At 39.9% G+C, this 27,768-nt stretch overlaps 1 protein-coding gene across 3 annotated transcripts; it reads right to left on the bottom strand.

Moving 5' to 3' along the window:
• Positions 1–202: 202 nt before the first annotated feature.
• srpk1b (SRSF protein kinase 1b) lies at positions 203–26,568 on the bottom strand. 3 transcript variants are annotated; one of them, XM_058631730.1, is made up of 16 exons: positions 26,453–26,568; positions 25,716–25,770; positions 12,260–12,390; positions 11,764–11,872; positions 11,367–11,454; positions 11,191–11,278; positions 9,131–9,237; positions 8,767–8,932; positions 7,487–7,512; positions 7,164–7,392; positions 5,834–6,277; positions 4,584–4,678; positions 3,888–3,995; positions 3,728–3,797; positions 3,365–3,457; positions 203–1,821 (listed from the first exon to the last, which is right to left on the bottom strand). In XM_058631730.1, exons 1-16 carry the CDS (start codon positions 26,463–26,465, stop codon positions 1,637–1,639), a joined length of 2,007 nt encoding a protein of 668 aa, XP_058487713.1. In that variant the 5' UTR covers positions 26,466–26,568; the 3' UTR covers positions 203–1,636. The 3 variants fall into 3 exon arrangements, with proteins under 3 accessions (XP_058487713.1, XP_058487712.1, XP_058487714.1); XM_058631729.1 differs by lacking the exons at positions 25,716–25,770; positions 26,453–26,568 and adding an exon at positions 21,287–21,387; XM_058631731.1 differs by lacking the exons at positions 25,716–25,770; positions 26,453–26,568 and adding an exon at positions 17,401–17,681.
• Positions 26,569–27,768: the final 1,200 nt, after the last annotated feature.

Raw genomic sequence — 27,768 nt, 5'->3', positions numbered from 1 at the left:
ATGTTAAATGTTTGATGGTTCATCCAAACTAACAATTCTTTGAAAAAAGGACACAAACACATGGGACATTCTTTTAAAACATAGAGACTATGATTTTATACATTTGTGAATTCTCTCTCTCCCAAGCAATAACTAGTGATGAATCTAAAGGAACTGGTAATAAAATGTGTGGAGACGATACATTAGGCAAGATCAGTCCAGATAAGATTTTGAAAAATATTTATTCTTATTGCCTACAGAAAAAAAATAATGATGAAATAATGAAAGAGGGAAGACACGGGAACAAGAGACTTTGTAGAAAAATAAGAAAAGCAGTTTTGGCGGGAATTCAAAGTGACCGTATTTTTAAAGTCAACACCTCCATGTGCCGCGGAAACACTTGTAACTTTAACTCTGAAGCAGCTGCAAATCGCCTTAATATTCAAGATTTTATTTTTTAAAAAGTGTAAAAAAAAAAGAAGCTTCACAGCTGTTGCTGCCAACGGGTTTTTTTTAATGGAAAGTGTACGAAGCTCACGCTGCAAACAGGAAGAGATTCAAGGCCAAGTCTTTGGTGCACGGTTCTGTTCTGGACACACAGGACGGGATTCATTCATACTTCACTTGTTACTATAAACAATGCCATATGAAGATAATGAAAAAAGATTCTTTCATGTGCATGAAGTGAATTAATCTGGAATTTTGTTGACTTTTAAAAGAAAACCTAAGGAAACAGAAGGCATGGCTTGATACCTCGTTTTTTTTTTTACCAATATCACAACTTTGAGTGTTTAACGATGCCGATATCAGCACGATAAAGTTGTAGAGGTAAAAACTGCAGAAATTGACATTTGTGCTGATACATTAACATCCAAACCACCCGACTGCATGGAGGACATTAGCAGAATCTGTTGCCCGTGTTTTAGAGAAGCATTTATGTTATATTAAGAGTTTATTGGATTATACTTTGTTTTTTCCCCCATATCTGATCCAGTCATTTTGGCCAGAACTGGACTGATACTGAACACAGTGCACATCGCTGAGGCAAAAACATCCCAATCCTGTAGTGCTGTCTGTATATAAATGTACAAAAGTTTTTTTCTGAGGACAAAAGCTATTTTAACGTTGCTAAGACAAATACTAAACACCCTACATGCCTTTTTACGGTACACATTCATCAAATCTGAGCTATTTGCACACAGCTGGACAGCCAAAAGCATAAACGTTGGCACAGTCTGGCTATTCTGTGATCAAAAAAACGTGAAAACAGGACATGGTTAAATGGTAATCCTCGTTCCTATGAACACCCTGCCTTCAGCATATGTAGACAAGTGCATTTAAATCTACCGGCATTAATTATCTATAATCTAAAATGACAGAGAAGAGGTGCTGAAACCAGAGAGACTGCGGCACGTAAAAAACAAACAAACAAAAAGAGCCAGAAATGAAGGGAGAAGCCCTCGAGTTCTTTCCATAACCAGTGTAACCTCAGCAGCAGAGTCTCTCTGTCAAAGATCCAGGACACGCGGAGGCAGGGACGATGCAGCTGCGCGTTCTCACAGACATGAGTGTGTTTATTTACCGTGAGGGGTTTTCAAGCCCAGGATCTTAAACATAACGTTCACAATAAGAGCGTGGCCGCGCGCGCCAGTGACCTCTAGGACTGGAGCCACGGGTGGGAGAGACAGTGGGCAGCTGTGGCTCTGCGCTCGGGTACCAGGTCGAGCATCGGCAGCAGGAAGCTGCTGAAACACTGAGCCTCGTCCTTTGCCCACTCGTACTTTTCTACCAGGACGTCCATCAGACCCCACGGCTTCAGCTTGGTGATGTGACGCAGGTCACCTGGAAAACATAGGGATTCAAGTTTAATAATATCAGCATATTCCATACACTTAGTCTCTTCACTTTGTGTATAAGGTAGTGACTTATTTACAAACATATGTAAACACAAAATCTAAGGCTTAATATGTTTACTTAGTCTAGTGTTTATAATGTCTTCTTTGTTTTAAATCTAATTTATTCTTTTTCCCTCTCCCTCCCTGTCAATCACACTGGTTTCCATTTATGTGCGCTGTACTTTATCATCTACTTTCCTCTTAATGGGAGCATAGTATTCACAAAAATGACATGACATTGTATAGAAGCAGACATTAAACTAGTGACTGATACCATTAACTCCTCGGGATAATGCTGTAAATCAAGTTAAATGGACAAATTTCCCTGTAGACTTCCATTCAAACCAGTGGAGTCGCCCCCTTGTGGCTATTCAGTATTAATTGAGCCAGCAAAGGAGAGGCCACATTTTATATACTGTCAATGAGAATCCAATCTAATTCAACTTTACTTATAAAGCACTTTAAAGACAACACAGTTGGCCAAAGTGCTGGACAGACATGACAAATAAAAAGTAAAAACAATTAAAGAGTTAAACAACAAAAATAGTTAAAGCCAAGATCTCAAACTGAGTTAAAAGTCAAAAATAAAAAATGTGTTTTAAGAGACGACTTCAAAACAGGAAGTGAGTCAGTCTTGCCTGATGTGCAAAGGTAGCTCATTCCACAGTTCCAGAGCAGTGACTGAAAATGTGCCGTCGCCTCTAAGCTTCATCTTAGGAGTGTACGACTAAAGCAGGTCAGACAGATGCTTGTCAGGGTTAGCCTCGACAAGTTGTCTCAGGTGAAAGAAGCTGGACTTTAACCAATGTCGACTCAGCCAAGATGTCAAACTTATCATTATCATGTATCTTGTCATTCATATTTGGAATTGGATGAGAGTTAGGGTTAGTTTAAAGGTGATGGTTATGGTGAGGGTAAAGGGCTGGGAAATGCATTATGTGTGGCTGTGAGTGTCGTCATTAAGAACGCTGCACAATAATGTATGTGTGCGTGTGTGTGTGTGTGTGTGTGTGTGTGTGTGTGTGAAATCCCAGGTGTAGAATGAACAGCTAACCAACAGAACCTGGAGGCAACTTAAGTGTTTCTACTTGAACACCTCATACAATTAAGGTGTTATTAGGACAAGGTTTTCTGTGTGCCTAATGAATCGGCTGGTGAGTGTAGGATGTAGATGATAGCATATTTATTATGTCATTAAACCTGAAACGGCTGCATTGGATTTAATTTACACAATCTGCCTCTTAACTGAGCAGATGGTTGTTTTTCCCCGGAGACGTCAGCTGCTCGAGTATGAACTCAATTCACAAAGAAGCAACAGCCCAAAACATTGTGTTAGAGACCTTTTGTGTTATTATTTCAGGTTCATAATGCAGCTTGTCTCGCCACAGGCTGATTTGTCCCACCACATGCTAATTAGACTGTGGACGGGCTGCTAGACTGGATAATTAACGGGAAACTTTTGCAGCAGCAGCAGCAGCAGGTGTGTTTACCTTTCTTGGTGAAAAACTCCTTGGAGTATTTGCCTGCCAAAATCAGCTTGCGAGGAACTTTCCCCAGCAGCTCGATGATCAAGGCGATGTGATCTACAGAGAAACACAATACGCAGATGTTGAAACACCAAAGTAAACACATCTACAGGGTTGGACTAGATTTCAATGGGCTGAAAATTAATTAGAACAAGATTTCATTGCGAAAGCAGAACAAACACCAATTAGTGGGTCTTCTCTCTGGAGATCTCACAATCTGTTTCCTCAAATTAATCTTCACACTCGCTGTTTCTTGTCTCTTTCACTCGTAATTAGAACCCTGATATCTTGCGTTGTGTGGACGTCTCGGGGGACACACATACTGACCTTCATCTCTGGAGTAGTCCTCCCCAGAGTGGGGTTCAAACAGATAATCTCCAGTAGCAAGTTCAAAGGCCTAAGAGGGAAAAATGCAACATTTAAATATTAATATTTGTACATGTGTCCAGTCTGTCTGTCGGTCTGTATGTGCTTGTGGGAGTTTTACCATGCAGGCTGTGCTCCAGATGTCTGCTGGTGTGCTGTAGCCTGATCCTATCAGCACCTCAAGAGAACGATACTGCCTCGTCTGGATGTCGTCTGTAAAATGTTTATTCTGCGAGAAGAAGAAGAAGAAGAGAGAAACTCAGAGTTAGGGCTTGTCCACATGTGAATGAGTTAAAACAAACAGAACCCAGAGTGAGAAAACACCACCCTATTAACAACACTTTTTATGAAACACAAAAAAATCTAAATACACAAATTGTAAACAAAACATCTCGCTTGCGCTGACTCCAGACTTGTTATCTACACTCCCTGTTTTTTGTCTGCGATTCTGATCATGGGCGGGGCTAAGGAAGCTGCCTGCTAATTGGCTACCGAGTTTTGGAGCAACAGCTCAACGGACCGGAATTAGACACAGGCTTGGAGTCGCTGTCCGTCTTCGGTTTGTTGAAGTTTGGAGTGCAAACGCTAAAGAGTCAGAGCACGCAACTGGAAATAAATTGGAAAGTAGAATGAAATAAAATGCTAACAAATGGCCACCAGCTTTGACATAATTCAACTAGAAATCACATAATACTGAGCAGAACGGTGACATATCGCCACCTGGTGTTGTGAGGTCGGACACACATTAGGCCTATGGAAGACGGAGACCTTGAAGTTCCCAAAAGAAAAAGTTGTTGTTATTCTTTTTATTACTCACCACCCAGCAGGCGTTGCCAAGGTCAGCGATCTTGACCTGCAGCTTGTCAGCATTGATAGGCTCCAGAGGGTTTATCAACATACCACCAGCTGCTCCTGTAACAGAGAAGGAGAGGTGGATGGAACAGAGGAAGACGAAGGAAGAGGGAGAGACACGAGAAAAAATATTCAACACGTAAGTTTGACAGACTGAGATTAAAACCCCCGGTTTCCCATGAAACATGACGCCTCTTAAAAACCTGATTTAACCTTCCTCTGTTTTTCTAATCCAATGGGATTTAAGAATAACCCTAGAGCATAAATATTGTGATTTTTATCCAATTCCTTCAAGACGTCATTACACCCCTCACATAGGGGTGTCAAAATATTGATTTGGTTTTGCAATCCTCTCTCCTGCAATATGATAATCGATAGCCAGGGCAATTACTGATATTTGAATTAACAAATGAAGGCGCTTTAAAGTAAACAGTGGGGCGTCACTACTTCATGTCTCCTCGTGGTGGCGCTGCTCAAATGAATGACCAATGAATTTAGGAAGAATTTAAAGAAAAATGGTGACAGGTTAAGCTGGTGATAAACCCTGAAGGTTAACTAGGTTTTATATTACAGTGCCACTCCCTGGTCACTGGCTCAGAGAAGTTGCTATTTATGTGCTTGGGTTAAAAAAAGCATCCATATGTATACCATCTTAACTACCATGACCTATTTTCTTTATATAGCCTGTTTAAGTCACTGAAAACAGCAGAGCCCACACCCTCTGAGCCTCTCCCGCTGAAGCTACACTGAAAATGTTAATGATCATCAAATAAAGGTTACAGACCAAAATGTTTGTGATTAAAAACTGTGAATGTAAAGTCCAAATCACTGGCATAATTCAGAATGAAGGATCTGATTCAAAGCATGTATAAAGTGAACCCTAGACATAACCCTTTCCCTAGACCCTTACCCTAATAACCAACTCAACTACAACCCTTAACCTAACCCTAACATAAACCTAATTCCTACTATAACACACAATGCAAGTAATTGTTCAGTGATATAAATTTACATCAACTATTTTGATAAAGGATTAGTCAGTTTTCTCAGATTTTTCGGCTTGTTTAAATGTGAGCCGTTAAACCATTCAATTTTCTGACATTTTATGGATCAACTTACTAACTCATTGATCAAGAAAATAATGAATTAATACAGTACGTACATTCATTCTACACAGAGCTGGAAATCAAATCTGGGTTTTTATTTTTAACTTACCATTCAGGCTGTTGTCGTCTTCATCCCCTCCTTTTGCGTCTCCTTGAGTGTCCATCTCATCCCCCCTCTTGACCTCTTTTTCTCCTTCCTTTAGCCCTACAGTGTCAGAGTCTGGGCAGAGGGGGGCAGGAAGCTGCTGCAGGTCCACGCATGAGTCCCCACTTGACAAACCGTTACAGGTCTTTTGCTCATCTTTGTTGTTTAATGCGTCTTGGGTGTTGTTTACGTTGTCTTCTGCTTGGTTTGCATTCTGTTGGTCCTCCTCCTGTTGCTCCTCTGTTGATGGCTTGGTCCCATGAATCTCGCTCTCTGGGCTGGTTTCGCTCTCCGGTGTGGAGGCGATGCCGTTGAGGTTCACATCTATCCCTCTCTCCTCCTGGGCTAAATTTTGTTCTTGTTCATCTCCTTCAGGCGTCTGTACGGGTTGACTGTTGGTTGGCATGTCTGCAGAAAAATTGACACGCTTTAGATTATGCTTTTGAATATTATTACACTGTTTATGACATTAATTCAATTTAACAGTTCTAAGGCTGCAGTGCGTAACTTTTGGCGATTTTTTTTATTGTTGTCGTTTATTTTACCTCCGTTTGGTCTATTTGAATAGAAATTTTTTATAGAAAGATTTTATGCCAAGTCCTGCATCTGAAATGGGCTTCGTCAAGAGAAACTATGAGACCTGATTCAGGGTGAGTTTGTGTGTATACACCTGCAGCGCAGGGGGTGTGTGGGAACAAGAAGCGTTGATCCTGTCAAACTGCTCAAGGTCCAGGTTTTTTGAGGAGTAGAATTCACTTATGAAATTTTTTGTGGACGCTTCTTTGAGTTCTCACTCATTCTCCTACCTTTCTCTGTGCGGAAATCTTAACACAACATCTAAACACTGCTACACTGAGAAACACAGAGAGACTAGTGTGGAGCTGACAAGCTCAATCAGCTTGGTGTGGAGTCATTTCACAAAAGTGTGAATGGAACAGACATTTGTCTATATTTAAAGGTCCAGTGTGTTAAATTCTGGTGAAATTGTTTTCATTGAAAATAATAGACTTGTAAAAGCAACAGATTTTATCAATTGTTTTTTTATTTCCCCAGAATGAGCCTTATTTAGTGTACATCAGGAGCTGGGTCAACTCTACTGACCATGTGTTTACAATGGACAAACTAAACATGATGCTAACTGAAGGCTACACAGGTTCTCCTACACACTTGGAAGAAAAGGACGAGGGACATATAACTGCAACATGCAACTTCACCGATAAATATACATTTTTCACACAGTACCTTTTAAAGATACACAATAAACTTTCTCTGAATATTAAAATTGTGTGTTCACCTGTGAGAGTGTGGTTGGCGATGTCTTGGAGTGTTGCAGACATGGACAGTGTGGCTGTGGAAGTCGTGTCCTCTGTGGTTTCTGGCGTCGTCTCATCGTCGTCTTCGTCTTCACATCCTTCAGGTGTCCCTCCTCCCTCCATCTCCTGGATCCTTTTCTCCAGCAGCTCTGCCTGTTTCTTCTGCTTCTTCTTCATCTTCTTCTTTTTGTTCTTTGACATTTTGGCCATCTAGGGAACACAATCGAGAGTTTACTCCGTGACTTAATTTAAAATGTAAGGTAGACTGATTGTTACTTAAATCTGGTTTTAAAGCATGACTTACTGGTTTGGGTGGTGGGGCTGTGCTCACTGTGGGGAAACAGGAAAAATTAGAGGGTTATGCAGGCAAATTACATTATGTGGCATATCTGTCGCTTCTCTAAAATTAGTATTCTGTGCGAGTAGATGACTTGATTCACACCAGCTCGGCAGGAGCCACACTCCTCTGAGCAATCTGGTAATTTCCATGGGCAATCCAGACATGACTCATACTGAAACACAGCGAAGTGCTTCTACTTTGTTAAGAACACACACACACACACACACACACACACACACACACACACACACACACACACACACACACACACACACACACACACACACACACACACACACACACACACACACACACACACACACACACACACACACACACACACACACACACACACACACACACACACACACACACACACACACACACACACACACACACACACACACACACACACACACACACACACACACACACACACACACACACACACACACACACACACACACACACACACACACGTTCATGCAGGTATCATTTTGAAGACTCTCACTGACTTCCACAAAGTGTTGTTCCTCAACTCAACCATAACCAGCTAATGTCAACCCTTATCTCTGCCTCACGAGGACCAGGTTTTGGTCTCCATGAGGACTTCTGGTCCTGACAAGATCAATGTTTATTATGCAGATTTTGAATAAATATGATTATTTTGAGATCATTATTCTCATTTTCATTCGAAAAACATTTAAAATTATTACTGTGTGCTATTTGTGCAGATCTGTGAGAAATATCATGGTGTTAATGTAATACGATATTTTGACAAACATTTTGGCTTTTACACCTCCTGTGATATGAAAATTGCAGCAGGCTGCATTGTGATTTTGATAACATTTCAATTAATAAAGAGGTAACAATCACACACACACTCAATTTAAGCTGGGTCACACAAATCAAAACATGCCAATAACTAGCATTTTGACTGAACCACCAAATAATTGATACATCACTATGACACAGTGTCTCTCAATCCTGGTCCTTGGGGAACCCTCCCCTGCTCCAAAACGCCTGACTCAAATGGTCAGCAAGCGTGATAATGACCAATTTATTTGAATCACGTGTTGGAGCAGGGCATCATCTAAAACATGCAGGGCAGGGAGTCCCAGAGTGGAATCGAGAAGCACTGCATGCTGAGAGATCTAAACAGCAAACCTCTGGTGTGTCAGCAAAATGCTGATCCAACAAAAGGATTTGCTTCAGGGACAGTAGAAGAAAAATGGGGTGGTGACCTGCAGAGCCTGACGGGGGCGCCGCGCCGCTCTTTTGCCACTGCGTTGCTTCGGCAGCCATTTTCTTGATGTAGGGCTCGTTGACCGTCAGCAGAATGTTCTCCGGTTTGATGTCCGTGTGGATGATCTTGCATTTGGTGTGGAGGTAGTCCAAACCCTGCAGGACCTGTGGAGCAGCAGAGATACATCATCAGCTTACACCAGATATTTCTCAAGAGTCTCCTACTGGGTCTAAACAAAACAGAACTTCGTGTCTCATAGAGACACTAGAATTATTTTGACAGTGTTTCAACAGTCCAAGAACAAGTCAAGTATTTTTTTTTTTTTTTCAAAGTGTACTTGCTCTTGTGTTGCTGTACAGTACCTGTCGTATGATGCTTTTAACACAGGGCAGGGGCAGGCCTTGATAATTTGATTTGATGATCCACTTCAGCAGGTGATATCCCAGCACCTCAAACACCATACACACATCTGAGGACATGCATGGTCAAGGACTAACAAGACATTCATTCCCAGTTTAATCTCTCTATAGATAGGGTTGTCAGATAGTCGAATTTCAAACTCGATATTGATACTAAGGAAAATACTTGATATCAATAACAACACTATGGTTGGTGTTGATCTGGTCATGAAGGCTTCTCAGCACTTGCTACGTTCATCCAGCTCAGTGTTGTGAACATAAACTAGCGTATATGTCTTCAGCCATGTTCCTGTCTGTCTGCAGCACAGCTGTCAAAAGTTGAGAATACTGTGCTCTTGGTATCAATACTGTTGCAGACGAGAACTTTAGTATCAGTTAGAATCAGAGTTGGACAACTTTATCTACAGTAGATGTAACCCAGTAGAACATAAAGATAATTGTTTTAAGCAGAATCGACTTTCTGTGGAATTCAAAAAGTACAAATTAGAACATGTGAGACACGGTTAAATCCATTTTCAAGTCATCAACAGTTCAGACTAGATAAAAATCATGAAAAGAAAAAAAAGAAAAGGAGTGGAAAAATGGAAAAAAGGGGGAAAACCTGCATTAGCTGTACTAATAAATGCTTTTTTAAGTGCCTTGGTTTTCAAATATTTCACCCTGTAACCTCACTGAGTCAATAAAGACACACATTATTGCCTTTCGCAAACACAGAGTTATGACTTTCAACACCTTTCAAGGTGAAATACGCCTCGTCACTGCGTTTCCCTCACCACAGCAGCTAACTCCAGTTTCCAGAGGAAATCTGGGCGCAGCGCCTGAGCACACAGCTGGAGACTGGAAGGCGTGGGAGAGAAAGGGATGGAGCAGGTGTCAGACTGTGACACTTAAGGTCTGTCAGAACACACAGCTGGGCCAATGTCAGATGGACATCTGTGAGCCATGAATGGCAGTATATAGAGTGAATTTGTGGATGTAATAAAAAATCTGGAGAATTCGATGTTTAGCTTAGGTTTACGTCAACTTTGTGAGAAACTGTCCTCAGCTTAGGCAAATCTTCAAGATCAGCTCAATTTTATCCAGGGCTAATCATGGCACTGCTTTATATGCTTTTATTTGTTCCCTGTTGAGACTATTGTAATTAAATTCACACCTGCTTCAGTCAGCCGTCTTTTGTACAACATTCTTTTCAACCCAACAGGTTGTTTTAGTTTTTTTTTTTTTTTTATAAAATATTTTACTATCATTATTATTTATTATGACGAGAACCTGAAATTGTATCCTGTTACAAAAGTTCAAAACCAACAATTCTGCCAGAACTCTGAACATGTTTTTTTCAAATTAAAAAAATTCAGACAAATGTGGCAGTGGCCCATGTGAAGCCTAAGATGAAGCAGGAAATGAACACTGAAGTAGCTATTTGGCCTAGAATGAGTGTAATTGTTACATCTCAGTACCAGTGAGACAGCAACGATAAAGAAGAGAAAAATAGAAGAACGGCAAGCAATTAAGTTTCTGCTGTTACACCGTTTCCTTCCTACACAGAATGTAAAGTACAATGAACAGTAAGAAAACTTGTCAGTATATATACTTTCAAAGAAAATCAAGTTTTTTTAATATAATCTAAATTTAAATGTATTGTCTTTTTTGTAAATCCTGCAATCCATCTTTGGGTTTCTTCCACTCTAGGGGTCGAAACAGCGGATGATCTGCATATTTGATTTGGCAGAGATTTATTTTTTTTAAATAAATAAACCCTCCCATTTATCCGGGCTTGGGACAAACACTAGGAGTACACTGAAGCACTCGTGGCAGGGGTCAACTTAGAGTGTCCAATTAACAATAAGCAATGGGAATTGGGTACCTTTCTCAGGGGTAACACAACCCTTGACCTGGCTGGGATTCAAATCTCATATTTAAGACTAAGTCAGTCTGGTGAGATAAAAATTCTATGGTGGTCACACATTAACTGTTCATTCTGTTTGTTTCTCTACAGAGGATACGAGTGCCGTTCATGCCAGAAATTTTGAAGTCGTCTAGAAGCTGCACCACTCGCTCTCTGCTGGGGTCACTTGGATCCGTGTTCCTCACCTGTAAAACACAGACACACAGTTTCAGGTGTCACAGCCATTTTAATAAATGGAGAGGAAATGTTTGTCACAATGACTGTGTGCCTTACAGATTTGAGCAGCTTAATCTCATCCAGAGCCGTCTCTGTGTAATGCTCAGCACTTTTTACGACCTTCATGGCCACGAAGCGCTTCTCCCTGAGAAACACAAGCAAGATCAGCTGTTTTTTATTATTACTCAGTTGTATTTGTGCCTGCTTTGTTTCAGCTTGATGTATCTATTGAGAACAACACAATTGCTGGCTGAGATGCATGTGACTATATTTCTGTGTTGTTCTACCGATATGAGCAGGGGAAATCAAGACGGACAATTAGAACGTGTTCATTTGGTTTCCTCGTGATTGTAAAACCCTTAAATCTCTGCATGGGAGTTGGTATAGAACTTCAATACTTTCAGTATTAACTGAACTCCCTATGTTCCTAGTGAAGGTGAGGAGACAAACTCACTGGATGTCCCAGGCCAGCCACACGGTGGAGAAGTGGCCCCACCCCAACTTGCGGATCACATGGTATCTGCCGTTGAACAGATCTCCAATTTTCACATGGTGATATCCACCTGTTGAAAAAAAAAAAATATTTGGTTACATGCAGTTGATTTCACGCAATATACTGTAGTTTATGATTTCCTGAATTTGGGTTCAGTGTGACCGCAGCATGAGGGCGAAGAACGGATTTTAGAGTTATGGTCCATCTTAAGTTTTGAGAAGCATTCAACACAATTAATTTTGGAGAGATTATCAATGTCTGTGTGTGTGTGTTGAATAATCTCCAGAAAAATACAGAGCAATTGTTGATTTTTGGTTAAAATGCACAAACAATATTGAGAATTATGTTTTATTCCAATTTCTCTCTGGATTATCATTGAAATACGTGCCAATAATACTGATGAAAACAAAATGTTTTATGATCATCTTGTCTGACAAAAGAAAAGTGAACATCCTACCCTTGCAGTAGTCGTTGGGATCTTCCTGCTCGTCGTCATCAGAGCCCAGTATTTCCTCATCCTGCTCTGGGAGCGGCGAGTCTGCCTGACCCGGCTGAGAGCTGGCGCCTCCACGACCATGAGGCTCTGGTCTGAAGAGATGGAGAAAACAGAGAGACAGGAATGGTAAGAGAGACATTCAACTGAAATTGACACACAGGAAAGGTGTGTCCTGGTTTGCTTTCTTTCAGAGAAACTCATAACATTAGATTATGAGGAAACAAAGATAAGAAACCCATTTATATTTCAGCCTAATGAAAGAACAGTTGTGTCAACACTGAAGGATGAAAGGAACATGCAAAGTAATTAAATTTAGGACACCCAATGACTCAGCAATTCTGTACATATACAAGCATCAATAGCAGAGTTCTGAGTAGTTTAACCAGGTCATTAATCCAGAGGAGCAATTACATCAGTCCTGCGATTATTTAACAATAATCATAGTCACAATGATATAGCAGAAAAACAAAACTTCAATTAAAATATTTTAGTCCTAAATTATAGTACTTTGATTTAATAACCAGTAAAAGTGGCAGCTTCCATTTAATAAGATTTATTAACTTTCTAATTTTGTGATCTTTGTTTTTAGTCATACTTCAATATATAATCTTACTAGCACAACATTGCTGTTGCCTCCGTGTATCTCGACATAAAACAAAACAAAAAACTTCCCCTGTGCAGCAAAGATGTAAGTTACGCACTGCATTTTTTAAGTATTGTAACTGATCTGACTCACTTAGCCCTCCCACCTGAGACACACCTCTCTACTATACAGCAGTAATTTCAGACAGACAGACAGACGACTTTATTAATCCCTTTGGGAGGTTCCCTCTGGGAAATTAACAGATATTTCCAACCAATAGATGAGTAGGAGTGTGTCCATGACAGAAATTATAAAGACAATGAACCTGTGTCGTCTGCTAGTTAACACCACAAGTACCACAGACGGGTGAGAGAAGGCTGGAACATCACCATAAAACCACACAATATTCAAACAGCCATCGACTAAAACCTGATATTATTCAACGCTAATAACATTGTTGAATGTTATTAACTGGACTGATGTTGACTCTATGGTGCTTAAACAGTGCAGCTTGAAACCACACGTGGTGGAATAAATTATTAAAACCCATCTTCTCTGTCAGTTGAAGAGTCTCCAGAGAAGACTGATCCTTTCCCTCTTTCTCAGTGCTGTCCATGGTGCTGAAATAAGCACCATCACCCTCATCAACACATGTCATACAATGCAATGTGGTCCCAACTCCCAACTGTAAGTGTCCTGGACGTGTTGGCCTTCCCAATGTTTATAAAGTTATACGGTGAGAGCAGGTTGAAGTTTGCTTCTAGAAAATCTTACATCGACTACGCCATGTTCTTTAGCCAAAAATAGCCTGAGAAAATTAAACGCATAAGTTGATAATACAATAAGATCATAGATAACACCTTTGCATTTGCAGATGTATGTTTTGTGTGATTGATCCGCACAATTTATGTCCACACAATTTCTTTTCCAATCTGATGAGTCAGAATGCCTGATGTTGACGATGCAAGATTATAAATATTCAAATAAGCAAATATTTTCCTCAAAAAAAAGACTTCAGTCTTCTGACAAACTTCAAACTGAGTTATGTGTGTATACAAAAGGTGTGCTGAAATGAAATAACTTCCTTAAAGCCCTGGGTCAGGCTTGTGTTATGACTGAAAACAGTACCGTTACTTGGTAGGCGTTACCTGATGGCTGCATGAGGAAGATATGTTAAGTGACAACAAATGACACCATACAGGACACAGCAGACAACACAACAGACAATTTGACTCTGGTATCCCAAGAATGGAGCGGTTTGGACTGGTTATTTTGGTACTATTCCTAATGGAAACGTAACTGGACCAAAACCGTACTGTTCCACTTGGTGGAAACACGGCTATACTAAAATAAAAATACTTTACTCAGCTGAAAAAATTGGACATTGTTGTGTTACAGCAGTAAAGTATTAGCAACAAATCAAATAAAAGTCTATTTTCTGTAAACCTTTGGCTCAACTAATCTACCAAAATAAATAAAGACATTGGTCCCTTTACAATATTTTTGTTGATACCCGGCTTTTAAAAAAAATATAATAATTTTTCACAAACTTCTCAAATCTTATCACTTGCATCATGGCCTTTCAAGTCATGAAAGATATAAGAGGCAGCATTCCTGTGCAAACAGCTCAACTAAATTCTGTATGAATTGTAGATCAAGGAGTTCTTCTAGTTTGTTACCACACAGAGCTCATTATGCTATGCTGTGGAATTAAGTGAGGTAGCAGCCAACTGCTTCCGGCAAAGAAATCTTGTTGTGTACACACAGTGCAGACAGATGTTTAAACGCCTCTTCAGCGGTGGCGCCATCTTCCTTTCACTCCTCAAACCCAGAGTGGTTTCACATACAGTACCATTCGCAAAGCACAGCTGTCCTAGTGAGCTATGCATTTGAACTTTGGTTCAGTCGAGTCAAAGAGAAACTAAGGAAAAGCAAGTTACATATAATCTCCTAAACTACAAGAGGCCCTCAACAGCAGACTCTGCCACACAACCTCTCAGAAAGTGTCTCATGGGAAACCTATGTAATTTTACTTTGGTGGTGAAGGCAAATATCAAACTGATTTTGATAAAACTGGTTGGCTGCACTTCACTGTGATGTGCTTGTAGTGCAATCAGTCTTGAAGTCATTAGGATTAGCATGTCAGGCTAATCAGTTGAGTGGCTTAAGACTGAGCTGAAGGACCACTTTGGTTGCATCTTAGTAAAACCATGCATACAAAGCTGTGTCACATTCAGCTGCCTGATGATCTCAGCTGTTTGTTATTGATCCTTAGAGAGGAGAAGGCAATTATAACGCTGATGTGAAGTCAGAGGTGCCGAGATTGAATCCATTAATCAGGTCATTTTCTCCTCTGAAAACAACTTGCTTGACTTTCTCTTTTTGATTCTCAGAGCTAATTTTCTGAGTCTGACTCATACAGGACGTTTGATGCACAAACCATGATCAGCATTTGATTGTGATATACAGCACCTTTTGAACACAGAATTTCAATATCTACAGATATAGAAAACGTATCTAGTTCACGTGTAGGAGGCATCCGAGTCGATGATTCATATCGTCATTGTGCTTCTAAATGGTCATCCATCTGCTGTGAAATCATTTCTCGATTATTTGAGAGTGTCAGTGGAATGGGCACTATTCTCCACATCCTCAGGACCCCTGCACATGCACTGTTCAACTTAAACTTGTCTATGTATGATAGCAGTATTTAAGTGAGAAGATAGCTCAAGTGATTTACATTTAATTTGTAACGACTTAAAGGTCACTAATAGGCAGTGCAGTCCAAAATCAGCACCCATACCTATAGAATTTCCATAAATCATTTATATTTGCCTCATTCTGACAATTCTGGCGGGGTAGTCGCTAGCACCGTTGCCTCACAGCTAGAAGGTCTGTATAGAATTTGTATGTTCTCCTGTGTGCGTGTGGGTTCTCTTTAGATTCTCTGGTTCCTCCCACAGTCCAAAAACATGCAGAGGTTTATTGAACACAACACCAATTTGTGTTGGTCCTGAGATGGTGTCCAATTAGATATTGCTGGGATTGGCTGTGTTAGACAATGAAAGACAAAGTATTTGTATTTTCACTGGTGCGGCTTTTCGAGCATTTAAGGTCCAGGAAATGCGGACCAATTACATGTGCTGTAAATTGTCACATGATGTACACTCTGAATGAACCACACTGGTTTATATGATATTTTTAACCATAAAACACAGAGTACAATATCTTTCACCACAGTCTCAACGTCACATATGCCACAAATCCAACACTTTCGGTTTCGATTTCAAAGCAAAAGACCTTTCAGCCATTTCAGTTTCCTGAATCCATTCATGTTTTCAAACTTATTTGCAGGACTGATGGAACTGGTCTAGTGTGCAAAAATTTGTGACCCCTACTGGTAAGACTGCAGATGTTGGGGAACTAGTGGTCTTCTCAAACAAGAAAGGATGCCATTTTCCATTTGCAATGGAATGCTTCACAATGCAAAACAACAGAATAGACAAATTATTTGTCTATTCTGTTGTTGTCTACTGTACAAACATAGACCCTTGCCTATGGTATCCCAAATGCTATGCAGACCAAATGTATTTAATTATCAAGCGATTATGAAGGTATACATATTGTACACTTAATTCTTAAATCAATCACTAAATGAAGTTTTATTGTTCGTTAATTAAAACTGTGTTTTGTAATGTTTTTGGTTTGTAGATAAAAACAAGACATTTGAGATCATCATCACACTGACTATCAACTGCAGATAAACATCTGTTCAAATTACTGAATAAAAATAACCGACATGTATATAAAATAATTTCTTTTTTTTGCCTTGTCTTTGCTTTTTCACACTCCACTTAATGTGTGTGCTTCTTTTCTATTGAACTTGCATTAGTGGCAGTAAATGGCCAACATGGCTTTGCTAATGAGAGGGTGGTGTACATGTATGAACATTCTTAAAACTAGAAATGTTTCTAAACTAAAACTATATGACTGGAACTCAAACTGTTTGATGGTTCTCTATGTGTTTCAAGAATAAAGCTCTAGTTTTCAGGTAAAAATGAGGATTTAAATAACAAACAAAAAAACAACTTACACATGCACATTCCACCACAGCAGAATGACTACATTAACATATCGTTACCAAAATAACCACTAATTTGACCGAGAAGGAGAGCAGGAAATGAGATGGAGACACAGATTGGTGGAGGTTAGAAGGAAACATGTCAACAAGAGAGACCCAGCTGGAGAGAAAGATTCAACAAATGTGCACAAAAATTTAAATAACAAGAGCACTCCCACATTTAAAAGCCAAAACGTCAGCAGATGACGGTGCTTTTGAAAATAATGCATGCAAGTTTTATTACTTCTCACTGCAGCACAGGCCGACAATTCAATGCCTTTCGATCGCAAATATGGCTGACTATCAGGATACTTGAAGGACTTCAGCAACATTCGAGACACCTTGACATGTCTTGTAATAATCTACACTTTTAATAGCACATACACACACAGCCCTTACCTGCAAGACGCACGGATGCCCATGGGATATGATGCAGAGAAGAGGACAGAGGAGAGCGTGCAGGTATTTAGAGACTCACTCACTCACTCCATCCACAAATAGAAAACACAAATAAACAGGCAAAGGGGTGGAGAGTGGAAAGTAGAGAGGAGGAGAGAGAGTGATGAGATTACAGGGGAAGGTGGTGGCAACAGAATAAGAAGAGAGGAGAGAAGCGAAAAAAGAAAGGGGTGTGCACAAGGAGAAAGATGAAGAAAAAGGAAGACGAGGAAGTCTCTGCTGTGAGCAGAACACAGAGGCTGAGTCCTGAATCACTGGCCACCACTGGACTCCCTCACTTTTTCCCCTCACACGTTCTCTCTCTCTCTCCCTCTCTGACCGAGAACTCTCCTTGGCTGTCGTCAGCCTCTGGCCACACCCCCTTCACCAACAGCTGGGACACGATTGGACAGTGCAACCCAGCACTGCATTGCAGGTGAGGGACGACATCAGCCGCCTCCTCCTCCCTGTGCAACCAAAACAACACCATTCCTCTTCCTCCTCTTCATCTGTCAACACCACCATCTCACACGAGACTGAAGATTTTAAGGAAAATAGCCATTTTTCGGACATATATTGCAAATGCATTATGATTTGTGATGTGATTATATTATACAGGAGCAATTCAGTATTGCTGTATTAACATGATAGAGCACTACCACATTAGATATCAAAATATTAACTTGAACATGGAAAACAGAACAATAAAATTGCAGCCTAATTGTCTTGTTTCAAACTGTGATTTGGATTTGCGGAACTTGTGAAGTCGCTGCCTGCAGCAGATATTTAACAACCTGAAAATGACTCGTCTCCCCCGGTTTGTCATCACTTTAAACTTCTGCCCCCAGGCCAAAGTCCATAAAAACACATGCCACCTGAGTGTTTTTATCCTAAAGCCACCACTACCATCAACTCTGCATTGAAAACACACAGCCAATAACAAGCCATGTCATCATCTACAACAGTGTTTCCCCAACGTTCAAGATGGGGACCCACTTTTTAAAACTATTCTATGACCCAAATCAAAATATCAATCGTAACAAGAGCATATTTGTGCTTAATTTTGCCACTAATTTATAGCCCCATGTGTAACCCCTAATATCATTTTGACTTTGATATTGTTAATTAACTACATGTTATTCAAAACAAATGCAAATTTGTTTGGAGACGCAAAATAATTCTCCCATGACCCTTGTGTGGGTCCCGACCCAATATTTAGGAATCACTGGTCTACTGTACACTATGCGCAATAATCTATCAATGTATTTATTTTCAATAGGCATATGTTGCTGAGAGCTGAAATTTGTTGAATGTGATGTTATTTCTTTTATTTATCTTTTTACTACATCTTTAAGTATGTACTGCATATGTATATATATATAGATAGATAGATAGATAGATAGATAGAGGGAGAGAGCGAGAGTCCAGTGTTAAACAATGCACTGAATGTTTTTGTACTTACATATTAATGATGACAATAAAGCTACCTTGAATCAAGTGGCTCGCCTTTGTAACTGCAGGTGAGATATCAAACCACATCCTGATGCTACAGTATTTAACAGTGTCTCATTTAGGGCTGCCACTAACAATCATTATATTATCAATTAATCTGTTGCTTATTTGCTTGATTAACCAATTTGTTTCTGTCACAAAATGTTGACTGGTGTTTACCAAACCGCAAAATGCCCGCAAAACAAGATGATTTGTTTAATGGAGCCAAGAAACCAAAATAAATTTCTATTTAAGACACTGACAAATCAGAGAGCCTGTTTTAATTATATAAAAAACACTCAAACAATTAATCAATTATCAAATTAGTTGGTTTAATTTTTTAAACCAACCTTAATCTCATTCCCTGCTCAAATTTAAATCAATATAAGCTGCAATTTTTTGAATACACCAGCACTATGATTAAACCTTTTTTGTAAGCTACCCAACAATAAACAACATGTAACATAATTAGAAAACAAAACTTTTTTCCAAAGCATTGAGAATCACAGCTACAATCAATAATGTTAATAACAGCAGCATTAGAGATAGAGGGGTGGCTGATGTTCATGCTGGCTCACTGCAATATGGCATTTTCACTGCAGATATTTTAACATGTAGAGCACAGGTATGACTGATGACATTAACAGCATTGTGGCAGTGAGCCAACCTGCATCCTGAAACTGAGGCAGCATAATAAACATCAGCCATCATTACTTTGATTATTTACACCTGTGCTTTTCATACTGCGACCTTTCAAAATATCTGCCATAAAGAAGGCCCAGGACTGGAATACTTAACAGAGCTGAGTCATCATTAACGTTACATTTATCTACACCAACTTATTCCCACTAGCAGTAAATAACCTGTTAAATCTGGAGTTAAACAGACTACAATTCTCTTCAGACTAAAGTGAAAAAACACATCAATAACAACTACACAGTCATCTGACAACTGTGTCAGTGTCTCCCGGTTTGTCTTGTTCATGCTGTTTTTACACATCCAGCCATGTAAAAGGCCTGGGCTGCTCTGTAGTAAAGTAAACAAAGGCACAGAGGAAAAGCAAACTCTTGGAGGTGGAGTGCAGCCAAAAGTTTACACCCTCGCCTGCCTGCCTCCAGAAAAAAAAAAATCAATGCCAAGTCCTTGCATGTGCAGCAGAATTAAACAACAGCATCAGGTAACTGAACTCAGAGCCTGCAGTGCACACAAAGTGTAAATTAGCTGCTGACATTATGATACATCTCAAATGTGCTGCTGATGATCGATTTACATGTAACATAATGCCATTAACATGCTCACTTAATAATGTTCTCTTTGGAGCAAAAGTGGATATTAGGACTGTCACTGTATTCATAATTCACTTCTCGGTTCAAACTTGTTGGGGGGGGGGGGTGTACAGTTTTATTTATAAAATAGGCCTTCAAGCTGAGATATTGTTACTATACCATATCATTGATTGTAGGGCTGAAACTAGCAATTATTTTCCTAAATGATTTAAACAAACATTTATCAATAAACAAAATAGTTGACAATGAATAATAATTACAGTTAATGAACAGTTAATCATTGCAGCCCTAGTAGAGAATGTGAAGAAAGACGCATTCAGACAGAGGATACTACAGCTTTGTGTGCTACAACACCAGTTATGCCACTGCAGCATCAAATCAGCAGAAACACCACTGTTTCCATGGCCTGAAGTAACCTGCCTCCCCCTTCACATTTAACACACACCAACACACACATATTGATCTAATTCTGCAAAAAAAAAGGAGATGGGGAAAAAAACAACAACAACAAGAGAGAAATGTAGACAATGATCTGTAGTGGGCTGCAGATGATAAAACAATTGTTATGTAATGAACTGCAGCTATGGCTGTGAGACAAGAGTGGGGAGATAAAAGCAAAATACAGAAGAGAGCAGTTGTGCTGGTATACACTGATTTCCCTTCATTCTGAAATTACAACCGGGACACAGAAAGTTACAGGAAAAAAGTGGTTTCATGTTTAAAGGGATGCAAAAAAAGAAGTGATTCTGCAATGCAGGAATAAAGTGAAGAAGGGATAATGAGGTGGGTGAGGAGCTCTTTCTAACGCTGGCAGCAAAAACCCTCCAGGGAAAACCCTTGGCTGTGTTCTCACTCGCTTACACAAAGCAAAGCAAAGTGTACAGGCAGGTAAGAAAGGTACACAGAAGTCAGCATCTGCTGCTTAATGAAAAATGAATCAGCCCATCAGTTAGACAAGCTGTGCATCAACTGACTCCGACTCCCATCATCACATATTCAACAAGCCCTCAGTCTTTCTCCAACACAAACACACACACATACATACACAGAATAACTGCCATGCTACTCACTTGCATGTGAGACCGCTGGCTAACTTCACCACAGCTACATTGATGGAGAAGATCCAGTCCAGGAGCCACATGACACAGAGCAGCAGACACCAACTCAATGAGCAAAGACACTGCACTAACACTGCTGGGACCAAGCTCCTCCTCTATTCTACTGAGGCTCTTCAACTCAACAGTGGCTACTGCACATTCTCAGCACAGCAGCCACAACCGAAGGAATCACACAAGAAAGAGGGAGGGAGGGAGCGATGGAGTGAGCGAGGGAGTGTGACGGGTGGAAAAGCGAGGACAGAGAGAGTGACAGAGTGACAGCGAGAGAGAGAGAGTTGCAGAGTTGAGTTACACTTGGATGCTCGCCACTCGCTTGACAATAACTGACAGGAATTATGCGTTTTCAGCAGAAAGCTACTGCACTGCACCACTGCCACTGTTGAAAGTCCACCTTAAAGATTTCACAAGTAATAAAGAGCATTATTACAAATATCAGGTCAACAATTCGATTCCATATCACTATGCATTGCAACCTGTATTTTCAATAAAACTTAAATGTTAACTAAAATTTTGTGTATGCATGGAGTTTCTCCAGGTTCTCCCGTTTCCTCCCACATTCCAAAACATGCAGATTTGGGGATTAGGCAAATTGACTGTGTGAGTAGACCCCACCTTTCGCCCTAGTTCAGCTGGGATTGCGACGGTAAAGCGGTAGAAGATGGATGGATAGAGAAATTGAAGAGTTTATCCAAAAAAACAAAACTAATTTGGAACAAGTGACAGCAGTGTTAATTATAGACATGTTTGATATTGTGACAGTGTGATACCTTGAGCAAAACTATCATGGTTTTATGTGATTTAACATAAAATCAATGACATCATGCAATATATTGCAATATATCTGTTAAAAATCCAGTTGTACTACTAAATTGGTGTAGTAACTACAGTTTTTTATGTTGATGCACACATTAGGAAAGATAGAGAGAGAGAGTGTGTGTATCAAGAGCGATTGTCCATTCATCTGTTTACACACACTAGGAGACGGAGAGAGCAAGAGCGATTGAGTGTGTGGACAAGCAAGCTCTTTGAATTTAATATACTTTTAATATACTACCACTAAACATGTGCTTAATAGTTGGTTAAAAAAGTCCATTCCAAGACTGTGTTCCTTGACTTTGTAGTTGTGATATCCCACTGAAGAAAATCCAATTAAAAGTGTCCAGGTTGCATCTCCTGTGATCAAATTAGATGAGATCTGGCTTCTTCTGTGCTGTATTCAAATACGCGCTGATGTTAAGTCAGTTCACAAATTATGTTCTTAACAAGTCTAGCAGAACAGATTTGTCCACTGTTAATGTGTCTGTGCAAGAGACGGAAAGAAAGAGGAGTATGTCTCGCACTACTGTCACATGAAATAAGATTTTGACATTAGTAAAAAAAACAACAACGTTATTTCCACTTTCCACTGTACAAGCACAGGTGCTCCCTTATCCTCCTCTTCCTTACACATGCTACAGACACTGGTGTGAGTGAAATTGTCGGAGTAACTTCTAAGTCGGAGTAACTTCACAAAACCCAACGATTCCAAGATGGCTTGCGTCTATAGTAAAAACACTTAGTTATATTGTCAACTCGATTGCACTTCTGTCTTACTTGTTTCACATCAAGTAAACCATAAACATGGTACAGTTAAATTTTCTTCATTAACATGCTGTTTGCATGTGCAAAAAAACGTGTTGGTATTCATAGGCGTTGATTTATATTTTTGCCCGTGGGTGCCCAAATTATATAAATACCATCATATAAAGATCATATAATTCTGACTATATAGGGGTGGCGTGCTCACTGCTTCTGAACATCTGATTTTACAAAGAATTTCTTTGTTTTCTAATTCATGCTATATAGCCTATTTTGATAGACTCGGAACACCGAGAGGGTGCTGTTCTATTCCGGCGGGTCAGAGGGAGAGAGAAGGTCCTGGGTTGGGAAGGAGACGCCGCCCGTCTCTGTCTCTGTCTCTCTCTCTCCTCACTTCACGTCGTTTACATCAATAGAGGGAAAATTGAATTTGGGCCACAAGTTTTATTTACAAGAACTGACTGACACGGTCTCTGTCTATCGATCGTGCTGCACCTGTACACACACACACACAAACAGCGCACCCATGGTACCGGCGCCTAAGTTGGTATTAACTGGTTTTGCTAACAATGGCTAGCCCAAGATGCAAGTCCATTGGTGCTTTTCCACTATACGGACCTAGCACTACTCGGCTCGCCTCTCTTTTCCATTACTTCAAAGAACCTGCTCAACGTGGACGGGGTTGTCAAAGGACGGCTGCCCTAAACTACCGTGACGTTGTTTAAAATGCAACACAAAAACATAAACCAGTGACGAGCAAAGCAGTTGTTTTTGGTGTACTGAATCATTTTAGTATCGTCGCAGCTCGCTTGGAACCTCGTCAGAGCAGGTACAAAAAAAAGTGCCAGGTACCAGTAGGGATGCACGATATATCGGCATTAATATTGGTATCGGCCGATGTTCGTCATTTTTTAACATATCGGCATCGGTGCAATGAGTAAAACTGCGCCGATTTTAACAACCGATGTTTATACCCGTCTAATTGCTGTTTGTGTATGTGTGTCGGGAAGGGGACAGCGTCAGTGATGCAAGCGCAGCACAAGGTGTGTGTGTGTGTGTGTGTGTGTGTGTGTGTGTGTGTGGAGGAGAGAGAATGTCAGCGGTGTGGGCGATTTTTCAGGGTGTCAATAGAAGATACGCGAAAAGCATTATGCAACACTTGCAAAGTCGAGGTAATGCGAGGAGGGTTCCGCGTCAAGTCATTCAATACCACAAATTTGATCATGTCATTTGAAAAACCGCCACCCAGAAGTACACAAACAACGGCAGGAAGCTAACGCTAGTAACATTAGGCAACAGACAAAAAGAAAGCAGCGCAGCTGGGACTCGACCAAAGGAAGACAGTGGCCAGGGCAATAACGATCAAGGTAATGGAAATGATTGCTCTTGACGACCAGCCGAGGGTTCCGACGGTTGATAGCGCATATTGAACCCCGCAACAACCTGCCAAGTCGGCGCTACTTTTCCGATGTTTTGCAATTGAATAAATATCTGGTTGCCATGAATACTGGCAAGTTTGATAAAGTATTTTAACATGTTTTTTTTAATTATGGCAGCTCTTAGTAGAGCTTGTCAGGTATTGTTTCTCATATCTGTTGTGTAGTTTTATTGTGAAGGGAAGTGGCGCGGTTGTTGTTGCCGGGAGGAAGGGTTGTTGACTTTATTTACGTACCCAGTATAGACGCCCTTATCTCGGTTACAGTAACTTTGGCAGGGTATTATTTTTATTTATGTTCATGTTTGTAATTTATGATCCAAACTTTCTCACAGGAGTTTAGTGAGTTGAGGGCGTTAAACTGTACTTTAATTTAGTTACACACTTGCTACAAGTGGTAAAGGTTTCTAAAAACCTTTACTTGTAGTTGGTTACTTGTGTCTTATGTGACCTTGTTATTTGGAGGTAAAACATGTTTTGAAAATAAAGAAAGACATTCAAAAATTCAGCTTGCATGATTTTCATTCTGTACAAACTTTTATCATCTCAGAAACTTTTTTTTAAAAACATATATCGATATCGGTAAATATCGGTTATCGGCCATAGCAGCAATATTAATATCGGATATCGGTATCGGTGGAAATAGTCATATCGGTGCATCCCTAGGTACCAGTTATTTTCACTAATGGAAAAGAAAAAAAAGAAAATCGGGTAGAGTCATGCCGAGTCGTGCTAGAACTGTATAGTGGAAAAGTGCCATATGTTTTGTTCCTAACTTCGAAAGTGGAACACGGTCAACTCGGAGGTGATGTCACTCCCAGTTCCCACTTCTGAATTCCAATGGAAATTAAATGCACCATGCACTAAGTATTTATGATATTCCAACACAAATGCAAACACAGGGGACTTTCCTTTGAGAACCAGGGACATAAATGAATTAGCATTAGTAATTTTTTCACACACACCAATTAGTGACAGAGAATTTGTCCTCTGCATTTAACCCATCCTTATTGCACACCAGTGCCATGCTTAGGGACACCCAGCCTTCAGCCCGTCCCAGGATTGTACCAGCGACCTTCCGGGTACAAGCCCAATAAATTTTCTCTTGCCCATGGGCTGCCCCAATATGTAATTTTACCAAACTGGGATCTGAATCAGATACCTTCAGGTTGTAAGGCAACAATGCTAGCTACTGCACCACCTGTCAGTGATGCAGGTACGACACTCCGTCCACAAAAACCCTGTTTAAACCACACAATATACTGTTGACTTGGGGCAGCTATATTTAGTACACCATGATGATTACCAGTGTTTAATGGAAAGGTGTGAAGACACATGTGAACAGATCTCAGAGGTGAAGTGTCTTACTTTTTTCCAGGCTTCCTGAGCTTTGTCCTCTTCTTCCTGGCTTGTATCGCGAGCACTGCGCGACACAAAAGGAGTAAAATAGTTAAAATAATTAATTTGCCGATGTTTCTTCATGAAACAGTCTGTTGTTCAAACCTGTTGAGACCGTTACGTGATTTTAGACAAAGGTGAGCGGGTGTGTCGCCGGGCTGCAGGTGTACACAAAACACACGTAACAGCTGTGGGAGGCTAACGTTAGCAGGTGACTTGGCTGAAGTGAAGCTCGGTAAAAACCGGCCTCGGCGATGTGTTACCCCCAAATGAGAGGCATTTTTTTTTAAGTTAGCAATTACAGTAACCAGTGTTTGTCACTGCTAATATTAACACGACATCAACATGTACCATACGACGCCCTGGTTAATACTTTAAACATGTATGGAGGCGTTCTATTTTTATTTATATTAAAAACCTGGGTTTAAATTTTGGCGCATATATATTTGTCTACGCACAGACGCTAGTGTACTAGCTAGCTAGAGCTAGCATACTGTTAACACCCACATACACACACGAGAGAGAAGAGCAGAGCGCATGGTCCACTTTTACTTTTCATCAACTATTCTTTGGCTCATTATCGCCAAATTTTCTAACGATATGACTCCGATGAATTCTCGTTAACGGTCAGACGATACGCGCGCGTGTTAAAGCGCTGTATATGAGTGTGTGCGTGAAATCGTTTTGGTATTAGTTAGCAACGTTACCTTTTCTTTCCATGCTGGTAACCGGTCTGAGGATACGCTGCGTTCATGGACGGTTGGAAATATCGCCACTCTGAAAATGCGCGAAATTGAACAAGCCCACAAAGAGGTATTCAGTGGCTGTAAGGGGCGGAGGGTGCATAGAAAATAGTACTCGACTATTGAGCATATTTTATTTGTATTGTGACAAATCTATCCTTTAAGAAACAGACTGAATGTTATACGCAATATACGCAGCCCGTTTAAATTCGTCATTTTAAAGCTGTAGAACGTCAAGGCTCAGTCATGATGCGTTCACGTACTTAAAAGAGGTCATGGAATTTTCACATCACAGTCACTTATTATGGCTCGAATGTTTTAAACCAGTGGTTCAATAACTTTTTATTCCAAATACCACCTGAGATAAGTGCGGAAGAGGATAAGGGCCTCATATGATTTTTTTAAACCCAATTTTATACATATATATGTATATGTATATGTATATATATATATATATATTTATTTATATATAGATGTATATATGTATATATATAAAACATCATTTATGTGATATCTAGAGTTTGCAAAATGATATTTTCTACTGCAATCATGAGCAATGTATATATATATGTGTATATATGTGTATATATACACAACACCTTACACCAGTTACCCCCCCTTTTTTTAATTATGCCCACCGAAGAATGTCTTCTCTTGATTGTTTATTTATTATGTAGAATAAGTAGAATGTCTATTAATATAGCGTATTCACTGCACCTTATCTGTATATAATAATCTGCACAATATAATTGTATTTATATTCACATTTGTTTTTTTTATATTTATACTTATTCATAGAACAAATCTACTTCTGTACATATATATTCATATTCTTGCACTTTCTGCTTGTTGAGCAGTTGAATCTCATCTCATATACATACACATACGTACATATATGTACTGTATATATGTATATATATTTAAAGGCAGAATTAAGACAGAATTCTGACTCTCAGAATTATTGTGCTTTTTATATATGTTTTTGAAAAAATGTCACTTTAATCTCAAAATTCGAGGGATAGGACAGAATTTTGACCAAAAAAGTCAGAATTTAAATGAAATCTGACTTTAATGTCTTTAATCTCAGAAGCCAGGCTGTTTTTCAAATGTATTTTACATTTTGCCCTAATCATAGTAGTATCATTGTCACTCATTTTAAAATACAGTGGCGTAAATAATCAGGGGTACCCCAACCCTTTTGACCTGGTGGGGACTTGAACTGGCGACAAGCCAAGTTCCCTTTCCCCTTGGCCACAGGCTGCCCTTGGTACTGGGTCCTG

This window comes from Solea solea, chromosome 6 (genome assembly GCF_958295425.1).
Source record: "Solea solea chromosome 6, fSolSol10.1, whole genome shotgun sequence".
Taxonomy (NCBI): domain Eukaryota; kingdom Metazoa; phylum Chordata; class Actinopteri; order Pleuronectiformes; family Soleidae; genus Solea; species Solea solea.
This window is presented reverse-complemented; position numbering and strand designations above follow the sequence as displayed.

What these genes read in the sequence shown, in the direction of transcription:
- srpk1b (XM_058631729.1), bottom strand. Translation starts at nt 21,357, where the DNA reads ATGTGGCTCCTGGACTGGATCTTCTCCATCAATGTAGCTGTGGTGAAG. An exon ending in TCCCAACGACTACTGCAAGG is followed by an intron (nt 11,873 to 12,259) that starts GTAGGATGTTCA and finishes TTTTTTCAACAG; the next exon opens with GTGGATATCACCATGTGAAA. An exon ending in AGACGACAACAGCCTGAATG is followed by an intron (nt 4,679 to 5,833) that starts GTAAGTTAAAAA and finishes TCTCTGTTACAG; the next exon opens with GAGCAGCTGGTGGTATGTTG.